Source organism: Cricetulus griseus, chromosome 8 (genome assembly GCF_003668045.3).
Source record: "Cricetulus griseus strain 17A/GY chromosome 8, alternate assembly CriGri-PICRH-1.0, whole genome shotgun sequence".
NCBI lineage: Eukaryota > Metazoa > Chordata > Mammalia > Rodentia > Cricetidae > Cricetulus > Cricetulus griseus.
In genome coordinates, this window is record NC_048601.1 from 14,213,332 (window position 1) to 14,237,397 (window position 24,066).

General features: G+C 42.2%; 1 protein-coding gene across 1 annotated transcript in view; it reads left to right on the forward strand.

The window, feature by feature from the left end:
* Positions 1-23,094, forward strand: part of Dusp16 (dual specificity phosphatase 16) — a 79,836-nt gene extending 56,742 nt beyond the window's left edge. Inside the window, exons 5-7 of the mRNA XM_027429875.2 lie at positions 13,451-13,610; positions 17,872-17,995; positions 19,449-23,094. Coding sequence (XP_027285676.1) covers positions 13,451-13,610; positions 17,872-17,995; positions 19,449-20,610 — 1,446 coding nt within the window. The 3' untranslated portion in view covers positions 20,611-23,094. The remainder of the gene's footprint in view (positions 1-13,450; positions 13,611-17,871; positions 17,996-19,448) is intronic.
* Positions 23,095-24,066: the final 972 nt, after the last annotated feature.

Here is a 24,066-nt window from a genome sequence, read left to right on the forward strand (position 1 = left end):
TTGGAAAAGTGACTTTTCCCTAAAATTTCTCAATTTATGGTGTTACTAATTGAAAAAGCAACTGGCAATCTTAATTCAACTCTTAATGCTACTTTATGAAAGCAGTAATTCCCTTAGTATTTTCTCCATGAATGATGGGAACAATTGGGCTGGTTGGTCTTCTTAGCATATAGAAAAGAAGTTTTTTGTTTGTTTGTTTGTTTTTCGTTTTGTTTTTTTGCAGTAAATACACTATCTTTCAGCATTGATAAGGCATTTTTTACTATTTTTCCATCAGAACCCTTCCTTCTATAAGATTTGCCTCCACAATATGTTTGCATTTCTGTGAGGTCTGCCCACTTGAGATTGGTAGCTTATACATGAACAGAACCTTTCTGGTGGGGTCACACTGCCTTTGAGCATTTGACTAGTATTAGTCCTGTTTTACAGATAAGTAAACTATGTCACAGAGAGCAAAATTAACTCTCTAAAGTCACATGTATTCCTGTGGCGAAGGTAGAAATGTTTGGCTTATTTAACCCAGGTAAAAAATAAAATTAAATTACTAGTTAGGGTTTCTATTTATTCTTGGTAAACCGTAACCAGTCAGTTAGGACAAATAGTTGCTACAGATTATCTTATTATTTATTTTTGGCAATGACACATTGATTTTGCTGTGTTCCCTTTTCAACTTAACAACTGAGTAAGCACTCATTTGGTGAGGGCAGTCAAACCAGAACCTGGACTGAGAATAGGGAAACGCAGAGCTTTCTGATTTCACTTACTGCCTTGTAGTAAACAGAATATGTAGATTCTTTGTGAGTAGAAAATGGACTTCTAGAAGTTCCTGGGACAATAGGTTCAGCCAGAAGTCGCTATGGAAGACTGTCACTAAGCCTCTTTAGCCCAGACATGGAAGTGAGGGAGCGTACTAAGGAACACTGGAAAGCTGAGCAGCTTTGGAACATTGGCCAGGGATTTGTCTTTGACCGTACAGTGTCCACTGTCGACAAGAACCTTTGAGCTAAAGAGGATAGAGATTTAGTTAGCCACTTTCATTTTGCTATGTGAGAACATTGTTATTCCAAAAGTGTTAAATGAACTCACAACTTGACCTAGTTTTATTTTTAATTGATTATTTTTAAGTCTTGTTTTTCTTAGACAAGCAAGGTCCATAAGCCCAGTCTAGTCTTGAGTTTATTTAGCTGAGGGTGACTTTGAATTTCTGATTCTCTTGCCACTACCTTTGGAAAGCTGGGATAACAGATACACAGCACAGATTTACTCTTTCACAAGCATCATTGTCTTAATTAGGGTTTCTATTGCTATGAAGAGACACCATGACCACAGCAGCTCTTACAAAGGAAACATTTAATTGGGTGGTTTATAGTTCAGAGGTTCAGTCTATTATCATCATGCCTGCTTGTAGGCAGACAAGGTGCTCTAGAAGTAGCTGCGGGTTCTACATCTTACACAGGGAGTAGGAAGGGGGGCTGCCTCACGAGGTGTGGCTTGAGCTCTATGAGACCTCAAAGTCTGCCGCCACAGTGACACACTTCCTCCAGCAAGGCCACACCTCCTGTGCCAGTCCCTTTGGCAGCCACAGTCATAAACTAAATGATCTTTGTGTTCAACCTCCTGATTTTAACATTCCAAGAACAATAAAAAAAAATGCTTATTTTTTCTTCAAGGTCTCTGAAGGTAAATTTTTAATGATCTTCCATAATGATACGTTCCTTTCTATTAAAACTTAGAAATTGAAGTCATCAAAGATACCTATAAGGCTGTTGTCTTAGTTAGGGTTACTGTTGCTATGATGAAACACCAAAAGAAAGTTGTGGAGGAAAGGGTTTATTTGGCTTATACTTCCATATTGCTGTTCATCAGCAGAGGAAGTCAGGACAGGAACTCACACAGGGCTGGAACCTGGATGCAGGAGCTGATGGAGAGGCCATGGAGTGGTGCTATTCACTGACTTGCTCAGCCTGCTTATAGAACCCAGAACCACCAGCCCAAGGATGACAACACCTACAATGAGCTGGGCCCTCCCACATCAATCACTAATTAAGAAAATGCCCTACAGGTTTGCATTTAATCTGGATCTAAAGGAGGCATTTTCTTAACTGAGGGTTCTTCTTCTCAGATAACTTTAGCTTGTATCAAGCTGACATAAAACTGCACAGCACAGGTATAATGTTATTAATATTAAAATCATGAGGTGCTGGGCCAGGGAGATGGCTTAGTGGATAAAGGTACTTGCTATAAACCTGAGTTTGATACTCAGAGCCCACATGGTAGGAAGAGAAAGCTGGCTCCTATAAGTTGTCCTCTGGCATGCACATGCCCTCCATGTGTGTAAACATACACAGTAAATAAATAATAAACAAATGTTACCTATATCTAGATACATACATACACACACATATATAGCATATGTATATGCTATATCCGTATACATACACATATACTGCATAGGGCTGGGAGACAGCTTAATCAGTAAAGGGCTCGCAGCGCCAACATGAGGATTTGAATTCCATTCCCACCACCTATGGAAAAAACTGGGAGTACTGATGTGTGTTTGTTATCTCAGCATGGAGGAGGTGCAGAGAATTAGATCTCTGAGGTCCACTGGGCAACCAGCTTAGTCTTGCCAGCAAGCCCAGGTCCTCATGAGAGACCCTACCTAAAAAATAAATAGATAAAAGTGGATTGCTATTGAGGAGTAACGTTTGAGGTTGACCTCTGGCTTCTATCTGCTTGCTCTCGCACACAGACAGACAGACAGACAGACAGACAGACAGACACACACACACACACACACACACACACACACACACACACACACACGAATATGCATAAGTACACACAGAGTAAAATGCCACCAAAATATGTTAAAAAGCACAGACATTTTCTTGGGAGGCTCATAGGTAATATCATGGAAGGAATATAATGCAGAGCTGTGTTGTTGACCCCAGTTTTAATTACAAACTATAATTCATTTAAAGTGCTGGCTCCTAGGGTTCATAGCTTACATCTGTATTCTCAGTATGAGCTGCAGACCACTCCTGACCTATATAGTGAGGTCTTGTCTTGGCAGTGACAAAAAAAGAAAAGAAAGAAGTTTAGGCTGTTTACAGTGTTGCATTTAATCCACATAGGATTGGGATGAAGTCTGCCATGTATTTTATAATTCACATCTCGATTTGGATGGTCAAAGTTTAGATGGTAAGAGCTATGTGAGGCCTCGGGTACCTCTGTACAGCTTAAACTGTTTGCATGAACTGTTATTTCTCACACTTTAAAGGCATGCCTTTTGTTTAAAATCGTGAGCAGTCATTGGCTGCAAAGTATCCTTTTCCTTACCCCTACACTGTACTCTTTGTTGCTTGTAATCTGGTCTCTTGTTCTCTGGTCATTACGAGTTGAAATGAGAACAGTTGAGTGCACTGTAGATGTCATTTGCTGATGCCCATTTCTTATCTGGAATGAGAGAAGCTGGAGAATCTTTAGTTATTTGAACAATGAGATTTTTTTTTCTCTTATAACTCTGGAGCCTTGCATGTGCTAGGCAGGTGTTCTACCACTGAGCTCTATTTCTTTCCATCCCTCAAGCTCCCTGATTAATTTTCTACCTTATCCCTTAGAAGTTAGAGGGGTTTTTAAATTTTATACTTAAATGCCCCAATGTACTGATAACATTACCTATTGTGAATAGCCTGAAACTGTTGTGTGTCTGGAGTGAACCACTTAAGCTGTCACCAAACTATCTGCATCAGCCGCCGCCTCCTCCTCCTCCTCCTCCTCCTCCTCCTCCTCCTCTTCCTCCTCCTCCTCCTCTTCCTCCTCTTCCTCCTCTTCTTCTTCCTCCTCCTCCCTGTGTAACAGCTCTGTCTGTCCTGGAACTCACTCTATAGACCAGGCTGGTCTTGAACTCACAGAGATCTATCCACCTCTGCCTTCCAAGTGCTGAGGTTAAAGGTGTGCACCACCACCTTGCTTAGTTTATGTGGGGTTTTTTGTTTGTTTGTTTGTTTTTAATTGTGGCATTTTAACATATAAAATTGATTTTTCCCACACTGTCTTATTATGCTTCTGGTAGGACTAGTGCTGATGTATTTATTTTGTACAGGTATTGGGGAATAGCCTTTACACAGCTTTGTCAAGTGCTGATTTGGGGGTTTCTCAGAGAAGTTTATGATGTTGGAAGATAAGAAGATCACCAAAATTATCATTAAAAATATTGTAGGTACTACCTGTAGAACACCATACACTTACACACTGGTTGTTTAGAGAAGAAAGACTTACTCATTAAGCAGTAATTTCACATGGCAGGGCTCCTCAGTGTAACTCCCAGTACTGAAGCAGCTCCACATGACGGCTGAGAGACAACTTTGGGTAGAAACAGCTTTGCATGCCAGTTCTCCATCTAACTACCATCACTTTAATCAAGTCACTGAACCTTAGTTTCTCTCCCTGAAAACGGATCATTTCTGACTCTTAGTACTCGTGTGATGTGCAGATGAAATGACCTATTCCATTTTGTGGGGTGGAGCATGCACTGTAGTCTTCATAGGTTAGCACACCTGAGTGAGTGGTAGATCCGTGGTCTGTGGTATTTGAGAAAGGCTGGCTGGAGGAGGTAGAATGCTGCAAACAAAGTGTCATGGAATTGACTTCAGAAAGAAAAATTAAAGTGGCATTGTCCAGAAGTGCAATGCTCATATAATTCAGTGGGATCTTCTGTTCTCACACTAGCTGAACATAAAGAACTTGTGTGTATTTGGGGTAGGGGGTTAGTAAGGCCATCTTTTTAAAATCAGAATTCCCTAAGACTCCATGATCTTATGAACAGATCATAGAATCTGTACTTAGAAATTAGTCTTAACTGTAGAGACAGCTTATTTCATAGTGTAGGAGACAAACTTTTAAATGCAAAAAACAAAGGTGAATGAAGTGCCGAGTGCAGTAGTGCATCCCTGTAACCCACCCTGCAGAGGCTGAGGCAAGAGAACTGAGAATCAAGGCCAGCCTGGGCTACATAAAGTGTTCCGGGCCAACATGGACTACCTAGTATGCGTATCAAGCCCTTGTCTTAAAAAAAGTTAATGAAAATTATAATAACAGAATTAAATATTTTCTTTTGACTCATAAATATTACTATTTTTGTTTTGTTTTGAGACAGAGTCTTGCTATGGAACCCTGACTGGCCTGGAACCTAATATGTAGACCAGGCGGTTCATGAACTCACAGAGATCCTCCTACTTCTGTTTGCCAAGTGCTGGGACCAAAGATCTGCACTACCACATATTTTTTTTTATAATTTTTAAGATTTTTTTTATTTACTATGTATACAATGTTCTGCCTGCATGTATGCCTGCAGGCTGGAAGAGGGTACCAGATATCATTACAGACAGTTGTGAGACACCATGTGGTTGCTGGGAATTGAACTCAGGCCCTACTGGAAGAGCAGTCAGTGCTCTTAACCTCTGAGCCATCTCTCCAGCCCTAAATATTATTTTTGAACACCTTTAATTATGTGTTAGAATGAGAACCCATTGTTTAAGTTCATGTAAAAAACATGCAAAGTAAAAAACTTTGCAGGAGAACCCTTTCTTATATCTGACCTGCTTTATTCAGTTTAATGCCAATTAAGAGGAGTAAAAGTTTGAATTAAAGGGAAACTTATATTACAGGCTTTTGGGGTAATATATTTCATATACCATATAACTTACATTCTTTCTATAAGAAAGGGAAGAAGAGGGTCTCATTATGGTGCCCAGGCTGGCCTTGAACTTGTGATCTTTCTTGCTTTAGCCTCCTGAGTGCACATACAGGCTTGTGCTGCTATGCCCAGTTATGAGCTGTTTTAAAAATAGGATAAGGTGATGTAATATTTAGTGAGACTTTATATGTCACATACTGTATGTCCTCATATTGTTGCCTTCGTTATGATGTCCCCACCATCAGCCTTAATTAACAGGAAGAAATTAAAGCTGAGGGAGGACAAGGAACCAACCCAGAACATTGCAGGAGTGAAAATGTGCTGGGCTGTGCCCTGGGTTTTGTGAACTCATCCTTTTCATTATTCCATGTCTCACTATTTATCAGTTGCTTCTAGTAAGTCATGTGTTCATCAGCCTTCTTATTATGGCATTTGATAAGATTCTTTTTTCTTAGCAGTAAGTGGGATGAATTGTGGGTGGATGACATGAGTTTCTGCCATGTAGCTCTAGCTGTCCAGGTGTATGCCATACCTAGATGTCTTTTTAATTTTAAAATATTTGTTTTTGAGACGGCATCCTCCTGTATCGGTCAGGAAGTCCTGGAACTCACTATCTAGCTCAGGATAGCCTCAGACTTGCTGTAATCCTCTTCCTTTAGCCTCCGGAGGGCTAAAATTACAGCAGTGAGTTGATTGATGCCAGGTAGCGTTAAGGCTCCTTCGTTTGACATTTAAGACCTATGACTGATTTTGCAGCTCTTCTGATCTCATCCTCTGCTTATCTTCTCAGTTTCAGAATCGACTAGACTGGCCAGTGCTTCCAGAAACTTCTGTATTTTTCTTTGCCTTCAATTATTTTCTGCATTCTAACCAAAGAACTATAGTTACCCCTCTGTATCTTTGTGTCCCACATTCATGAATTTGACCAGCTCCAGATTTAAAATATGCAAAATTTTACATGTGTACTGAACCTATACAAACTTCCACTCATCTTTACTCCTGAAACAATGTAGTATTGTGTATGCTTACATAGTGTTTTCATTGTATTTGGTGTTATAAGTAATCTAGAGGTGACTCAATGAATACAAGAAGATATATGCAAAAGCTGAGATTAAGCATCCAGTAATTTTATTATCTTTATAGGTATGACTCAGTCTCCTTGGATACTGCAGGATGACGGTTTCTCAAATGAAGACTGGGGTTCTCATTTAGTGTCTTTCACTCCAGTGCTGTTTTGATTGTTCTGCTCTGCCATGTGCACCACACTCCTTTGGTTGTTGTTACTTGTGCAACTAACTGCCTTATAGACTGTTATCTCTTGGTGGGTTGGCCTGCTCTTCATGCTTGATGCATGATAAGCCTTACATGATTATTTTTCAAATACTTATAACTTTATTAGTAAACAGTTGCAACCTGATGCCAGCAATTTACCTTGTTCTTAAAAATTACTTGAGCAGAGCTGCTAATTTTTTTTTCATACTGCTAATTTACTCAGAAATCGTTTTCTTTTTTTCCTAAATAAATCTGGGAAACCCAGGTACAACAGTCTCTCATAAGTTATAAAATGACTGCATCATACTTTAATGACATTTTATTATGGATTCCCAAATGAAAGTGTTTAAGAAATAGCTATGGAGATTCTTCACCAAAATATACTAATAAAGTAGTTACTAGATCTTGATTTTAGTCATTTTAAGGATAATAGTTCATTCATCAAATAGTGAAGCTGTACTATTTGCCAAATCATATTCTCAGTACTGGGGATACAGCTGTAAAGGAGAAGAGACAGTAGGTGGAGTAAATGGGTAAATTATGTAAAGCAATCCATTATGTATTACTCACATATTATGGTGGTAAGTGCTTATGGACATCAGTACCCTGTAGGAATAGGGTAAAAGGTTGGGAGTATCTTTGGAATATGGTTTTTAATGAAAAGGGGTGATGAAGGTAAGTCTCACTGAGACAGATTTAAACAACACTTGAAAGAAGTCAAAGAGCAAATTGTCTGGCTATCTGGGGAAGAATAAAACAGGTAGAAGCCACGAGGAAAAGAGCAGAGAGAATTGGCTTAAGAGGCTAGCAAAGAGACTAGTGTAGCTGGAACAGAGTGAGCATGGGACGCTTGGCCAGAGAGGATGCCTGGGAAGAGGGCAAGACTGTACATTGAGGCTTTGTTAAGATTTCCTCTGGGAGAAATAGGACGAGATTTTACGAAGTCACCTTAGTCCCAGTGTTGAAAATAGGTGGTGTGACCTATAGCACAGAAGCAGAATGGCCACAACACAGGCCTGGTAGTCATATCATGGTTGGAATCAAGTCAGTAACAGGAGTGACAAGTGGTTGAATTCTGGCTATATTTGAAGGCAAAGCTAAGAGTTTTCTGGTAGACGAGATGGCAGGAATGTGTGGGGTCAAGGAGAAAGGGGATGCAGCTGGCAAGTGCAGGAGGCGCTCAGTGATAGACACACCAGGTTGTCTATCTGAACTCCCAGGTGGACATGCTGAGGAGTCAGGTGGGACTCTGAATTCAGAATGAGGTCTTTAAAAGAGGAGGGATAAATCTGAGAGGGATTAGCATGTAGACAGTATTTAGTATCATAAAAATAAGATCGTTAAGACAACCTAAGTGGAGAAATATTCAGCAAAGTATGCTCAGAAGTACTGAAGAAGGAAAGAAATGGAGACTAGTAGTCCAGGAAGCAAGTGAATGATATTATCCAGGAAGAGAGTCTAATTGAGTGTGCCAGTGGTGCTGTAGGTCAAGAAAGATGAACGCTAAGAATTAGCCATTGGAAAGGGCAACATGGAGATCAAGGTAATTTATGATCTGTGTCTTGGTAGAGGGATGGGAAAGCCTGTGGGATAAATGGGTGCAAGAAACAATAGGCAGAAAGGAATGGAGATAGCAGCATAAGCAACTCTTCCAAGGAACTTTGCTAAAAAGAGGAGCTTAAGGCAAAGAGATATTTTTAAGATGGGAGAAATTGATTGTTAGTAGAGGAAATCATCTGAGAGAGTAAAAAATTTGATGTAGGAGAAAGGCCAGCAATTGCTAGAGTCATATCCATGAATAAGAAGAGATTGAATTTCCTAAGCAAGTACAGAGACTGACCTTATGTTGGTTGTTCATCGGTAACAACTGCTGGGAAGATAGAATGGACAGATGTGTGTGCTGGTGAAGGTATCTGTGGCTGCAGATGGTAAATTTTCCCATGTAGCAGGAAAATTGTACTGCTCAATGTACTCTTCCATCAGCTAAGAGTGACAACGTACAGAAATACATTACAAGTTTTGAGGGGAGGGTAATGGACGGATTGTTAAGAGAGGGGAAAGCACATGGGGTGAAGAACGGGGGAAGTGTGTAGGATCGTCAGAGTGAAGGGCCGTGGGGCTCTGGGGGACGTGGAGTAGGAGAGTGGACAGGAAGAGGGTAGGGGTCCAAGCGTGGGTTGCAGGCAATGGCAGTTTTGTAAGCTTTGTAGCCATTAGACAGTAGGCTAGAGGCCATGAGGGGGGCCGTGAAGGTGAGTCCACAGAACTCAAGCACCATGACGTCAGAGGGTATTGAAGGCCAAGGTTTATCTTATCATTGGAAGGCTATGTATTAGCAGCAGTTCAACGTCCAAGCTAAATATTTATCATGTAAGATGACTACTCTCCAGAAGTTTAAAGATTGTGCTATTTAATTATAGAACAGAGTAATTATTCAGTCGTGTGTATTTTATATAATGTGGAAAAATAAGATGAAAATTATATAAATATATCTAATTTACCACAAAGGCATCAGTACTCATTTATGAGGAAGAGCAATCATTTCACAAAATATTTATTCTTCATGAATGTACTTTTAAGTTATACCACCAAAAAACTTAGTGTCTTGGGCTAGAGATGTGGTTCAGCAGTTAAGAGCATTTAGTGTCCTTGCTGAGGACCTAGTTTGGTTCCCAGCACCTACATGGGCAACTCACAACCGCCTCCAAGTACAGTTCCAGGAGAGCTGACACTCTCTTCTGGTCTCTATGGGCGTCTGCATGCATGCTGTGTGCATAAATACCCACACATAAAAAAAATAAATTAATATACCCTGTCATCCACGTGTATGCACATTCAGGAAAAAATTAAAAAAACATCAATTAAGAGGATAACGAGTATAGCTGTATTGAACTCCTAGAACTTATTTAACTAACATCAGAGATTCGTTGTCAAGTCCTTGTGCCCTTAGTCTAGCTGTGGGCTCTTCCTACAGCACACCTGACACCAGTGTTTGAATAGTGTGCTTACCAGAATAGCTGTTTGCCCTCAGACCTGTGTGGGCCAGTATGCTTGTTATTGTAATTATGTACATTAATTAAAATAGTACATGTACTGATGAAATAAGAATGAGGGCAGAGACTTGTTTTTGTATGACCTAAGCTAAATTAGGTGAGAATGAGGCAGCTGTAAAATCTTTGGGATGCAGTCAGAATGGAAAAGGTGTCTGTGCTGACACTTTCCTAAGTTTTTTGCTTTCTTTACTTCTTTATTTTATTTACTGTTTATTATTTATTTTGGTAATAGAAATAAAGCCCAGAGCCTCATGAATGCTAGGTAAGCATTCTGCCACTGAGCTACATCCCAGCCCTTTGTGAGGTCTTGCTCTTTAAAAAAAAAAAATAAAATAAAAACAGATGGTTGCATTTAGTGTAGTTTTCCTAAAAACTACTCAGCTAGGGAGAGAACCTGCATTAGAAATTAGTGAATTGGCTGGACAGTGGTGGCGCACGCCTTTGATAGCAGCACTCGGGAGGCAGAGGCAGGTGGGTCTCGAGGTCATTCTGGTCTACAGAGTGCATTACAAGACTGTGTCACAGAGAAACCCTGTCTTGAAAACAAAACAAGAACAAGAAAGAAATTACTTTTGTTTTACTATTTCTTTTTTTAGCCCAGACTGACTTGGAATTCTTTTTAACTATGTAGTGCTAGGTTTCATGAAGACATTTTCATTCAAATGTATTGTGTACTTTGGCCAACCCATTTTTCTCCTCTGTCCTGCATAGTTAGTTCCCTTCATTTTCCCAGATAGCCCTGCTCCTACTTTCATGTTCCATATAAATTATTTAATGTGTAATTTTAAGCTAGAAGTCACATTTCAAGTGTGTGTCAATCTTAGGTATGTATCATCCTTAATGATTTCCTTCTTTAACCGACATTCCCACTGATGTAGTAACTACAAATATACACATAAAGGCATTATGGAATTTAACTTAGCAGTCAAGTTACATTTTCATTTTATGGCATGTTAGTATTTTGTTTGCTTTTTTGTTTGAAAAATTGGCCTTGTTTTATTTACCAAGTTCTGTCTTATTCCTAAAGGAATTTTAGGTAGCAGCTGGTAGTATGTTGTATAAATAGACTTGTGAGGGAGCGGGTGGTTGCATGATGAGAGTGGAGGCCGAGATCAACCCTGGGCATCATTCCTCTACTTTGCTTTTAATCCCAGCACTCGGGAGGCAGAGGCAGACGGATCTCAGTGAGTTTGAGGCCAGCCTGGTCTACAGAGCTCGTTCTAGTATGGCCAGGAATGCTACACAGAGAAATCCTGTCTCAAAAAACAATGAAGTTTAGATCCATTTATTCTTTATATATGTGAGAGTTTTTCCTGCAGGTGTAAATATGTACCATGCAGGCTCGTTGCCCAAGGAGGTCAGAAGAGGGGTCAGAATCCCTGGAACTGGAGTTACAGATGATCGTGAGCCATCATATGGGTGCTGGGAACAGAACCTCAGTCCTACAAGAACAAGTGCTTTTAATTGCTGAGCCACCTCTCTCTGACTTTTGCATTTTACATAATGTAACCTACTAATACTATTGTAAAGAAGAGGAACAAGTATACTGTGCTTCCTTAAGAAAGGTCTCAGAGGCTGATTTAGTTATTGTGGGTCTCTTTGGTCTCCTTACCAGGGACATACTGGGCCTGTGGTGAGTTAGATGGTACTTGGGTGGTTCACCTAGAGAAAAATGGTGCCCCTCTGCCACAAGCAGTGAGGATGAAAAGCTGTGATGAACACCAGTAAGATCTTCATGGTCCATCATGAACCTCATTGAGCATATGAGCCCACCAGGGCCTTGTGCTTGATGGAAAGAAGGGGTTGGTCAAGCCAAGAAGGCCACACAAGTCAAAAGGTGTTTCTTGATGTTATCTCAGAATTGAGAAAGGGTTGCACACAATCTGTATTCTTTGTACAAAATAAAATACACTTCCTATACCAGGTGTGTAAAATGAAGAGGGAGACATCCAGCATGCTTCAGGGAGACAAACAGGAAAAAACACCATTTGTCTTTAAAGTAGTTGGAAAAGTGCAAAAAAAAAAAAAAAGTGGTATTACAAGAAAAAAAGAAATGACCAGAGTTGCTTAGAGTAATATTCCAGGCTTAGAAGATGTCCTGAGAGGCAGCACTGGGAAGGCTCAACGCGGTGTGGCTGTTTCAGCTTGTAGTCATTGGGTCAGTGGTGGATGTGTCTGTCAAATAACCAATTCATATTAGTGCTGTTACACAAGCAAACCAGAGTCAGTTCAAGACCTTCCTCACTGTTTTACTGTCTAAAAGGGGAGAGAAGAATTAACTGTTAATGCACCATGCAGTGCTATGTTGTTACAATGGTGTGAACACAGCACTGTAGAGGATGGAGCTTGAAACAGTTAACTGTGTGTCCATGGAAGGAATTCTTAGGTAAGCTCAGGCTGAGTAGGAGAAGTGGGAAGAAACCATCAGGAAGACAGGGGTGGAGCTTTCTAAACACAGAAGGGTGGGTGAGTCCACATGCATGCTCTGGGGTTTTGTATCTCAGGAGCACTCAGCCTACTCTTAGTTGTAAGAAAGATCAGCAGAGTGTGGTTGCATGTGTCTGGTCCCGGAGACTTTGGAGGCTGAGGCAGGAGAATCATTTGAGTCTGGAGTTTGAGGCTAGGCTGGGATACAAAGCAAGACACTGTCTCAAAAAGAAAACAAAATATTACCCTAGTTGTTGTAAAGAATATGGTTTTGAGGGGAAATATATCCCAAACACCAGGGACTGATGGATCACTGAGTGGCGAATGGGGATAGAGAGAGGAGAGAGGATGAATGGAAGAAGTAATAGCAGAGGGATTTGGCAGGCATTGGCAATTGGGATGATGAGGAAGAAAAGGGAGCCACGTGCTAGTGTCTTGCCAGCTGGCTGGGTGGCTGTTCTCATCAGGGCTGGGATGACAGAGAAAACAGGAGTTCAGGACCAAAAAAGGAGGGTCCTGTGCTTGGTTTCTGGCAATTGACAATCGAATGTGAAAGGCTGTGGGACATCCCAGTATCCAGTAGGTATAAATTCAAATAAACAGATATAACCTTCAAAAAGACTGTTTAAACCAAGCAACAAGAATTCGAAGGCCTGGGTCCTAGAGAACACCCAGTGTGGTCCATGTTGAAGAGAGCTATGTTGTTCTTTGGATTCTTTGTTCTACTTCTCTCTCTAGCAATGGAGACAACTGAGACTTACTGTATTGGTCATGTGTGGTTGCTCTTCAGGCATACTATTGTAGATGGCTTTTATGTCCATAATTTTTTTACTTTCAACTTTAAATCTGTAAATGTCACTTCATTGGATTTTTGGATTTCACGATGTGAATAATTATTGCACAGAAACTGGTAATACTTGTCATAGTATTAATCATCAATCTTCCAGAATGACTCTTAATATAATTAGTTCCTTTAATTGTTCTTTTCCCTCTACAGGAGCTGATGCAACAGAATGGGATTGGCTATGTGTTAAATGCCAGCAATACCTGCCCAAAGCCTGACTTCATACCCGAATCTCACTTCTTTCGAGTCCCCGTGAACGACAGCTTTTGTGAGAAAATTCTGCCATGGTTGGACAAGTCTGTGGATTTCATTGGTATGTAGCTTAAGACGAGGTACAAGCCCTTTGAACCACAGTGTCACAAATAGGTGTAGCTGCTGCTCCCTCCCTGCTTCTCTTAGAGATCTCAAGTCTGAAAACAGCACGTGATTTTGCTTACTTATTTAATGGTCAAGGTGACGTGTGCCATGCTGCCCCTAAGGGATTGGTCTTGTGACCAACCTGCTAGCTAACTTTTAACAACATCAAGGTTAAGCCTTGCAGGATCTGAGATTATGTGTTACAAGTATTTAAAAATTAGTTAAGCTTTCAGAACTAACCCTCACTTTTCAAATCCTTTGAAAACATTTGGTGAAGCTGGCTGATATTGCCTCTTGGTGCTGTGTTTTCCCTGGGAAAAGTCAAGTCCTGTGAAAACTCCCATTGCCTCTAAAGTCCTTTTATATGTTACAAGGTTTCCTGAGCCTCAGTCCATGTAGCACTAGTTTCAAGTAGTTTTGGATCCAGTAAAATTCCAGCACATACTCACCCATGCATAAACAGAAGCTAGTCCATCGTGCATTTCACATTGAAGAATTTGAAAATAATCATAAGGAAACTTTCACACTGCACCTCTAAGAAGTATATTCAGCCTGGCATTCATTTCTTTGCCCATAAAAGAAAAAGTAGACAACTGTGGTTAACGTTTCCATTGCATGTCATGTTGATCCAGGCCCTTGCTCAGCCCCACCCTCTCACTGAGGCATCAGAGAGAATTGATTAAAAGGATGCCCTTTGGAGCCAAACTCTTGAGTCCTTCCTTCCAGGTTATCAGTTAAGTGATTGTGTGTAACTAAGTTAAAACTCCCGTCTGCCTCTTTCCTGAAATAGAGCTGAAGGTAGGTGTCCTCTGTAGAGACAGTGGAGGATTAAAGCAGACTCTGTGTACCTCACCCTCTCCAGACTACTCAGCTCAGAGTTAGCTCTGAAGAAATGTCTGAGTTTTCTTTTTTTTTCCCCTTGCTTTTTCTGGGACAGGCTCCTGCTATGCTGATGAGACTGGCCTAAACTTTGGGCCCAGACACTCCTCCCAGGTACCTGAGACCACAGGCACAGGCTACCCGCACTGACTAACAAATATTTTAAACATGACCATGAGCATTTCTTTTCTTTCTCCGTCTGTAGATCTGACCCCCTTGCCATCACTTCCTTTTTTGAACTCTGACTTTCACTGTGTCCTCAGTTTTTAACTCCTCAGTTCTCTCTTTTTTATTTTGTTATTAGAGACAAAGGTTTCTGTACTTTGCTTTTAAACCTAAACATTGTTCTTGGATTTCTGTAGTACTAACTTGCTGTTATATCCAGTTTCAACATCTCTGTCTTCTTGTTCCTCACTCTGGAACTTGAAGAGGCCCTTTAATTTCCTACACAAAAGTATGTCTCTTCACCTAGCATCCCCAAGAAATGCCCACCTCTGGAGCCACCGCCAGTTATTTCCAGCCAAGCAAGCTGCTTCCTGAGTCTCCTGCTCAGGACTGACAGGGCTTTCCTGTGCATGGTTCCTTTCCCTCTCTGCCAGGTCCTTGTGTGTGTGACTCCAAGACTAAGGGTAGTATTCAGTCTCTCAAGACCTATCTGCGAATGAGCACACTTTAGAATAATTACTTTTATATTTAATTTTAAAACAATTACCAGGTGAATTGTGGTTGTAAAAACAGCATGAGCACAATACAGAAAATGGAAGGGAAAAGGAAATCCACCATCAACATTGTAATGCATGTTTCTAAAAATATTGGTTTGCTTGCTTGTATGTATTACGAATAGGTGTGTGTGTGTGACACAGCAGACATGTGGCATGTTGCATATGTGGAGGTCAGGGAACAATCTAGGATCAGTTTCCACCTTCTACTTGGGGGCAGCATCTCTTGTTTCTGTGGCTTCACTGATACTCGGACTGCTGGCTGCATGGCTGTGTTTTATCTCTTTGCAACCTCCTTCAAAATGTTTAATTTAATCTGTTGTCATTATTGTCATCTCGTGTATATGATGCAAGAGTGTGGACACATGTGTGCCACTGCACATGTGGAGGCCAGAGGACAACTCTGGGAAATTGGCTCTTTCCTCCCGCTGTGGATCCTTCCAGGGATCAGACTCAGGTTGTTAGGCTTATGCATTGAACACTTTTACTTGCAGAGCCTTCTTGCCATTTCCCCTATTTTTATAATAATCTTAAAAAAAAGTGCCAGACAGTATTAACTGCTTGCATAATATTGTTTAGTATTTGAACCACTGAGTAGTGTGAGAACAGGACCATGATAGGTTCTTATAGTCTATTTTTTTTCAGATAAGCATTATTTACAATTTTTATTTTAGATTTATGATTATGCACATTTTACCTGCATGTGTGCATGTGCTTGTTGCCTGAGGGGGTCAGAAGCGGGCATCAGATACTCTGGAGCTGGAGTTACACAGAGATGCAGTGTGGAGCTGGGAGCCAAACCCCAGTTCTCTGCAAGAGCAACAAGTGCTCTCTCTTAACCAGCAAGCCAACGCTCCCGCCCGAGACCATTATTAGCAATAATAGAAAAAAACACTCAAAATAAGAAACTGAAACCAAATGATTTTAGTGTGCGCGCTGGGATTGGAATTTGGAGCTTTAAACATGATAGACAGTGGTCTACACTGCATTTCCCCCTTAGCCCTTCCCAGCCTGCTTCCCATCAGGATTTGGAGCAGCTTCAGCTAGGTATTGGGACCAACATATACACCTTCACCCAAATGCCGTGAGGTTGAAAAAAGGGGGAAGAACCAAATTATAGGACAAGTGCAATGACTGCGACAGAAAATCAGAATTGCCATAAAGTGGAAACCTTAGCTTTGAGCCTCTCACCTGAGGTAAAAAGAGAATATGGAGTAGAAGATAAATGCGGGTAACAGGATTTGTTAATAATAAATAATGATAAATAATGATAAATGATGTAACAGGATTTGCGTGCGGGCCGTGTGCTATTTATGTTAGCCTGGCTCTGTGTGTCAACATAGATTGTGTTCATTTGTTCTTCTTTGGCTTCCTTTTCTAGCAGGGATGCTGCTTGTTGCTTACTCTCTGCTTAGCCTTGTTGTTTATTATATAATGAACAACAAATCATGTCTACTCTTAAATTGTTTATTATATAACTCTTAAATTGTTTATTATATAATGAATAACAAATCATGTCTACTAGAAGTCTCTACCACAGGCTGCAAGGCGGGAGCAGTTTTATATATAGGAGCCAGTGCAGGTTCCCTGTGTTCTGAGAATTTTAAGAATTTCAACCTTGCCACTATCAGTGGTGACTCACGTCTTTAATCCCAGAATTTGGGAGGCAGAGGCAGGCGGATCTTTGGGTTTAAGGCCAGCCTACTCTACAGAGCAAGTTCCAGTACAGAGAAACTCTGTCTCAAAAAAATATAGAACCTCATCTTTTGACTAATAAATGAAAAGGGAAGGATTTGGCCCCACTGCAACAACTTTATGTTTGAGCACATATGTAGGTGTTGAGAACAGAGTCAGTCATGATAGTTGCTTGCAGGCCATTTGGGATAATGTCATGTGCTCCTATACATGAGCTTTTGAAGCTCCTCATCAGCAAAGAGGGCAGTGCTGTGTGAATCCCCCTGGCTTTGCTTCTAATCTAACATGTTCAGGGAATTAAAATGATGCAGTATGCTAGTAACTCCTGCTTCACCTTAGAGAGCTTTGGTCTAGCATGTACATGAGTTTGAGCTAAGTAAGTAGCTGGGGAGATAGCTCAGCCTTTTAAGGTGCTTGCTGTGCAAGCATGAGGACCCGACTTTGATCCCCAGAACCCACGTAAAAATGATGGCCTTGGTAGTGCTTGCTTGTAATTCCAGTACTGGGGAGACAGAAGCAGGAGAATGTTCTGAGGCTTGCTGCCTAGCCCACCACCTACACTAACCTACTTGGTGAGTTCCAGGCCAGTACTGTCTAAAAAACAAAGTACACCCAAGGAATGACAACTGAAATTGACCTCCATCTTCCGTGTATTCTCACACACATACACTCTATATGGCAAAAGTTCTGAAGAGCCAGCCAAGCAATCTGAGGTAGTACCATTGCTTACTAATCATCATTTGGGACCTGCCTTTCCCCTTCCTCCAATAAACAACACTAAAGGATGACTAGGAGACTACGGAGGTGAGGTTTGCTTTGAAGTTTCAGGTGAAGACATTGACGGTAACATTCAGGGGAATGCTGAGTATGAGATTTCCTTACTGAAGCAATTCCCAGTGACCTTTCTGAAATTTGTTCCCACAGAGAAAGCAAAAGCCTCCAATGGCTGTGTCCTGGTACACTGCTTAGCTGGAATCTCTCGCTCCGCTACCATTGCTATTGCCTACATCATGAAGAGGATGGACATGTCTCTAGATGAGGCTTACAGGTAAGGACAGGAACATGGCTTATGGGACGTGCTTTTCATTTCCCCTGAAACAGGGTGACTAGATAAACACAGACCAAGATGAGTTTGGTTGCAGGTTCCTGGTGACTCATGGTATTGCAGAGACTGAGAAAGAGAGCAGTTCTGCTTATCCGTCGTCCTCTAACATGGTTTCCCCTCAGCTACATTTTAGTATTGATAGACGAAGAGCGCTTATTCCTCGCCCTTGCTAGGGAAGCATAGCCTTTTTCTGATTGACAGATGGGGAAAGCGTCTCACACAATGCCATCAGAGTCTGCTCTGCTTCACTGTCCTTCTGAGATGAAAAAGCCTGATGAACTCATGTATAAAAACTGAATAAAGCTTCCTGTCCTGTCTATTTGGCCAGGTTTTACAGGTAGTAATTCTCACTAGGCTGCCTTCTCTTTTTATCTCAACGGGAAAGGCAGAAAATGGCAGAACTGCCATCTTCTTTGGTGACAAATGCATCTGAGTTCACTGCATGCCATGACAGCAAGTAGTCGGTTTTCCTATGAAAAACCATAAGAATATAGATGCACCATGCTTTAACATTGGAGTTTCTCAAACTCGAGATTCTAGATTAAAGAAATGAGCTGCTTAGCCAGCCTGTCTTGCTGACACTGGAAGGGATGACTCCTCTTTTCTGCACTAGCTTTTGCCAGTTAGGCGTCCGTCCCTGTCATCCTTCTGCCTAGGCTGAAGCCAGGGGGGAAGGCCCACACCTTCATATCACATTAAAGTTTTATTATGTGAGTTTTTAATGTCTTGATGAAGTTTTAATATTGTGGTAAAAAAAAAAAAAAAAAAAAAAAAAAAAAAAAAACAAACACGGGACCAGACATTAGACATCCAAACTTTGAATCCAGCTCCATCCTTGAGTAGCTTTGTCTACTTTGGGACCTTGTGACCTGATCCAGATCTACAGGTTAAGGGCTGAGTACTCGGTACAGCAGTACAGTGTTCAGCACCCAGAGACCACTTTGGAACCAATGCTGTCGTTTTAAATATAAAAAGAAACACAGCACTGAGTGCCCTGACACTTGGCCGTCGGGTGCCATCTCTATGGGAAGGTCTTGAGACGTGAGTGTGGGAATTGAAGAGGGGATACTGGAATGGTGGTACTGCTGAGTGCCTTAGCACCACTCTTCTGGTTTATGTGGCAGGGAGCGGGGTTGAGCAAATAGTCCTCTTACTGACTGCATTGAAAGCCTTGGCTTCTTAGACATAAGGAGCCTGAAGGCTGCCCTCTAGCATGCCCTGGGACTTGCCACAGCTCCCCTTGTAAGGTGTTCTCCACCTTGATCCTGGACATGTAAATGAATCTTCTCCCAAAGCATTGGGAAGCTGTAGTATCACCCTGTCCCACTTTCTCTTAGTGCCCTCAAGACAAAGTGCAGTTGTAACATTCAAGGGTTTTGCTTTGTCCTCTCTATAGATTTGTGAAAGAAAAAAGACCTACTATATCTCCGAACTTTAATTTTCTGGGCCAACTCATGGACTATGAGAAGATGATTAAGAAACAGACTGGAATGTCAGGGCCAAAGAGCAAACTCAAGCTGCTGCACCTGGACAAACCCAGCGAGCCTGCAGCCTCAGAGGGCGGACGGAAGAGTGCACTGTCTCTCAGTCCACCCTGTGCCAACTCTACCTCAGAGGCAGCAGGGCAAAGGCTTGTACATCCTACCAGTGTGCCCAGCTTGCAGCCTTCACTCCTAGAGGACAGTCCACTGGTACAGGCATTCAACGGGCTCCAGCTGTCGGCAGAGCAGTTGGAAGACAGCAATAAGCTCAAGCGTTCCTTCTCTCTTGATATCAAATCTGTTTCCTATTCAGCCAGTGTGGCAGCATCTTTGCATGGCTTCTCATCAGAAGATGCTTTGGAATACTACAAACCTTCTGCCACACTGGATGGGACCAACAAGCTCTGCCAGTTCTCCCCTGTTCAGGAGGTATCAGAGCAGACTCCAGAGACCAGCCCAGATAAGGAGGAGGCCCACATCCCCAAGCAGCCCCAACCCACCAGGCCTTCAGAGAGCCAGAGCAAGCGGTTGCACTCAGTGAGAACCAGCAGTGGTGCCACTCAGAGGCCCTTCTTCTCCCCGCTGCAGCGGAGCGGGAGTGTGGAGGACAATTACCACACCAACTTCCTTTTCGGCCTTTCCACCAGCCAGCAGCACCTCACCAAGTCTACTGTGGGGCCTGGTCTCAAGGGCTGGCACTCAGACATTCTGGCTCCCCAGTCCTCGGCCCCCTCCCTGACCAATAGTTGGTATTTTGCCACAGAGCCTTCACACTTCTACTCTGCTTCAGCCATCTATGGAGGCAGCAGCAGCTACTCTGCCTACAGCTGTAGCCAGCTGCCCACCTGCAGTGACCAAGTCTATTCTGTTCGTAGGCGGCAGAAGCCCAGCGACAGAGCTGACTCCAGACGGAGCTGGCATGAAGAGAGCCCCTTTGAAAAGCAGTTTAAACGCAGAAGCTGCCAAATGGAATTTGGAGAGAGCATCATGTCAGAGAACAGGTCGAGGGAAGAGCTGGGGAAAGTGGGCAGTCAGTCAAGCTTTTCAGGCAGCATGGAGATCATAGAGGTCTCCTGAGAAGAGAGACCCTGTGACTTCTGTTCTTGAGAAGAGAGACCCTGTGACTTCTGTTCCTGAGAAGAGAGACCCTGTGACTTCTGTTGATGCTCTGTCTCTGTTCACAAAAGTATTCCCTGTAAATCTGAAATATGTGTATGTATATACATATATATTTTTGGAATATAGAGCTACGGTGTAAAAGCAAAAGACGGCTCAACACAGTCCTCTCAACACCTGCACTGAGAGCAGCTAACCTCTCAGAAGAGAGTGGAAGGGTAGATGTTAGAATTCCCCTAGCCAGGAGAAGAGAGATTTTGTTCAGTGAATTGCACATCTTGTTCCTACAAAAGCAATGGTTTTTGTTATTGATGTTAGAGGAAAAATCCCTCCCATTTTCATGTGCAGCAGAGATCTCTAGGACTCATCTCTGTCCAGGCCCTTCCCTGAGCACTTAGCGCTGAGACTGAGCCAGCTGTGGGTCAGGTGGAAAGACCCTCTTAGGGACAGACCCTAGTGGTTAGTCCAAGAGAAATGATCCTGTCCAAGGCTGAGTCATAAACCCAAGCTTGAGTGACAGCTGAAGGACATGGACATCATTCTGCTGGATGAACTATTAGGAGCCTTGCCCAGATCTACTTATAACCAATCCAGTACCTCAGACAAAGCATTCGGGGCCGTCACCACTACCATGTCTAGGAGCCCATTTTCTAGGCATTGTGAATTAGTAAGTAACTTGTCACTTTCCAGACAAATTCATACTGTCCATACACAAAATCCCAGTGGGCCCGGATGAGCAGTTGCCATCCATGTACCCTTCTTCTCAGCTTTAGTGAAGAGGGCAAACCAACTAGAGTTCAGCATAGCTAGAGATGATTGGGCAGTCAGGTAGCTTAGAGACTTAAGCCAGGGATGGGACACTAAACAGTCTCCTTCCCTCTGTATAAAAATTAAAGAATTATCTAAAGTGGGATTGTTAATACTTAAATTGACTTGGTTTGGAGGTAAATGTGAATCATTGGGCTTGGCAGCCAAGTGACAGCATCTTCAGGTTTTCAGCCCAGCAGATCCTTTTCAGTTCTGTTTCATGACATGGAATAAAACTATAGGAAGATTCAGAATGGTAAAATTTAAGCAGGAAACCCATTTCCTTGGTGGCTTTTTTTCCCCCTGTGGTATGCAAAAAGGGTACTATTTCAAGGATCTTCTTAGACTTCTAAACTTACCATGGGCTTTGTTGAGCAAGAACTATTCACAATAAAACATGCTAGAAAGCTTACAAAGGGGTTGTTGAATTTTCTTTAGTTGTGAATACAGGGAAGTGCTTTTCACGGCTGTCCCAGCATGCTTTCCAAGGAAGGGACATGTCAGAGTGGAGGACCACAGTGGTTTCTCAGTTCCTGGCATACAATCACTGTGTGGATGCAATTCTGGCAGCTAAGAATAGAAGGCAGTAAGAACAAGTGTGTACATGACAGGACATGTCTGCCTTTAAACTTCCTGGCTTGAGTGTTACCCTCTAGAGTACAGTCCTTGAGGCCATAATTCCCATTGGCAGGGTGTGGGCGGGGGCAGGGAAGGCCATTGTTCTTTAAGTGTAGCTAGGGGCTGACTCATATCTCAGGGTTTTCCATGTTTGTGAAGTGGACAGTTCTTTGACTAGGATGTGACTTACTGTTTCCCATAGTGATGCGAAAACCAGCATGGAATGACATGGTTTGAAGCTGGTGGAGGATTAGGAGCCTCATGGGCACACTGTTTCTGTACGGATAAGCTGTGTCTGGGCATAAGATGGAGGCAGAACAGACACTGCACAGGAGCAGGTTGCCACTCTGGGGAGGTTCTGTTCAGCAATCTGTGGTTTTGATATATATCAAAATCTTGTGTAATCAAAAGTTTTCAAAGCTTCACAGTAAATTTGGACATACACACTAAATTTCTAAGAATCCACCCTCTTGTCACACTGGTAAGACATAATTTGAAAATGAAAGCGACAGCTCCATCATTAAGTGTGTTCCAGGAGGATCAGGGGATTTGGCTTCAGTGTCTGCCTTTGCCATATGTCATGTAGGGTTCTCTGGGCCATGGTCCCTTCTCTGTAGCTGATAGTCCTACTCTACAGCTGTCAGTCTTCATCACAAATGCCACAGTAGCAGTTCTTAGAGTCGCAACTACCGTGCTGAAAGGGCTGCTCCCCCCGCCCCCCCCCCAAGGCACGCTGTGGGTGGTATGTGGTTGGCTGTCATGTGAGCACAGGGAAGCCTGGAGTTTCTGCAATGATACAAAGCAGTGATTTTCATGAGCAAAACTAGACTGAGAAATGCTGGAAACCATTTAGAACATTTGTAAAGTTAACGTGGAAAGACTGTATAAATGTTTAATATGAATATAGTGGTCTTGGGAGTAAGGCAAGCTGTTGAATGGTTCAATTGTGCATTTCTCATTTTGATGTGTCATGTATGTTAATATGATGAAATAAAATCAGAACTGGTACCTGTTTATACAGAAGTGTGAGAAGTGACCTCTCCTTGTAGCTCTTAACCTGGGTGAGAGCCACCCTATCTAAGTTGCAAAAGAAGGAGTCACAGAACCACAAATGAGAGTTGAGCCATTTCAGCTGCAAGTGTCATTCACGTAGAACAGTGGTGGATGCTGGCCTGCACCCTGTGCCATGTGCACACTATGGAAACCGTCCTCGCTGCCTGACTTCAGGGTACACATGTACAGCACAGAAAGGAAATGCCAGCTGCCTGCATGTACACCTACCACAAATAGGATTCCATAGTCCTTGAGGAAAAATTGAGGAAGGGTAGTCTAAACACTGTCCTCAGAAACAGGAGGTAGAGTGCTCACCTCACATTCAAAAGGTGCTGAATTTGATCCCTAGCTCCATATAAACCAGACATAGTAAACAATGGACATCCCAGCACTTGGGGTATGAAAGTAGGAACCTCAGGGGTTTATGGTTATCCTTGGCTACACAGTGGGTTAGGAGGCCAGTCTGTACTTCAGGAGACCCTATCCCAACAGCAACAAAATCTGTTCTCCTCAATACTTCTACTTAGATAGTTGACCATAGGAAATGCTTATTACATATTATATAATATATTAACCTTACCAGTTTATGAAATGCTGTCAGTAAAAGGCAGACAAAATGGGCATAAAAGAAAATCGTTAGTCAATAACATGCCTCAGTGGGTAAAGGTGTTTGCCATGCAAACTGGGCAACCTGATTTTAAGATTCCCCAGAACCCATGTGCAAGCGCGGGGGGGGGGGGCACAGAGTTCCAGGCCAGCCAGGACCACATAAAGACTTTGTAGCTGGGAATGTGTTTCAGTGGCAGAGTGCTTAGCTAGCATGTGCAGGGCCCTGGGTTTGATTCCCTAGCACTGGAACCAAAGAAACAATAAACAATAAAACTCAAAGAAAATGGAACCTTTCCTCTGTTCCAGCCCCATTTCATCAAATATTTACTC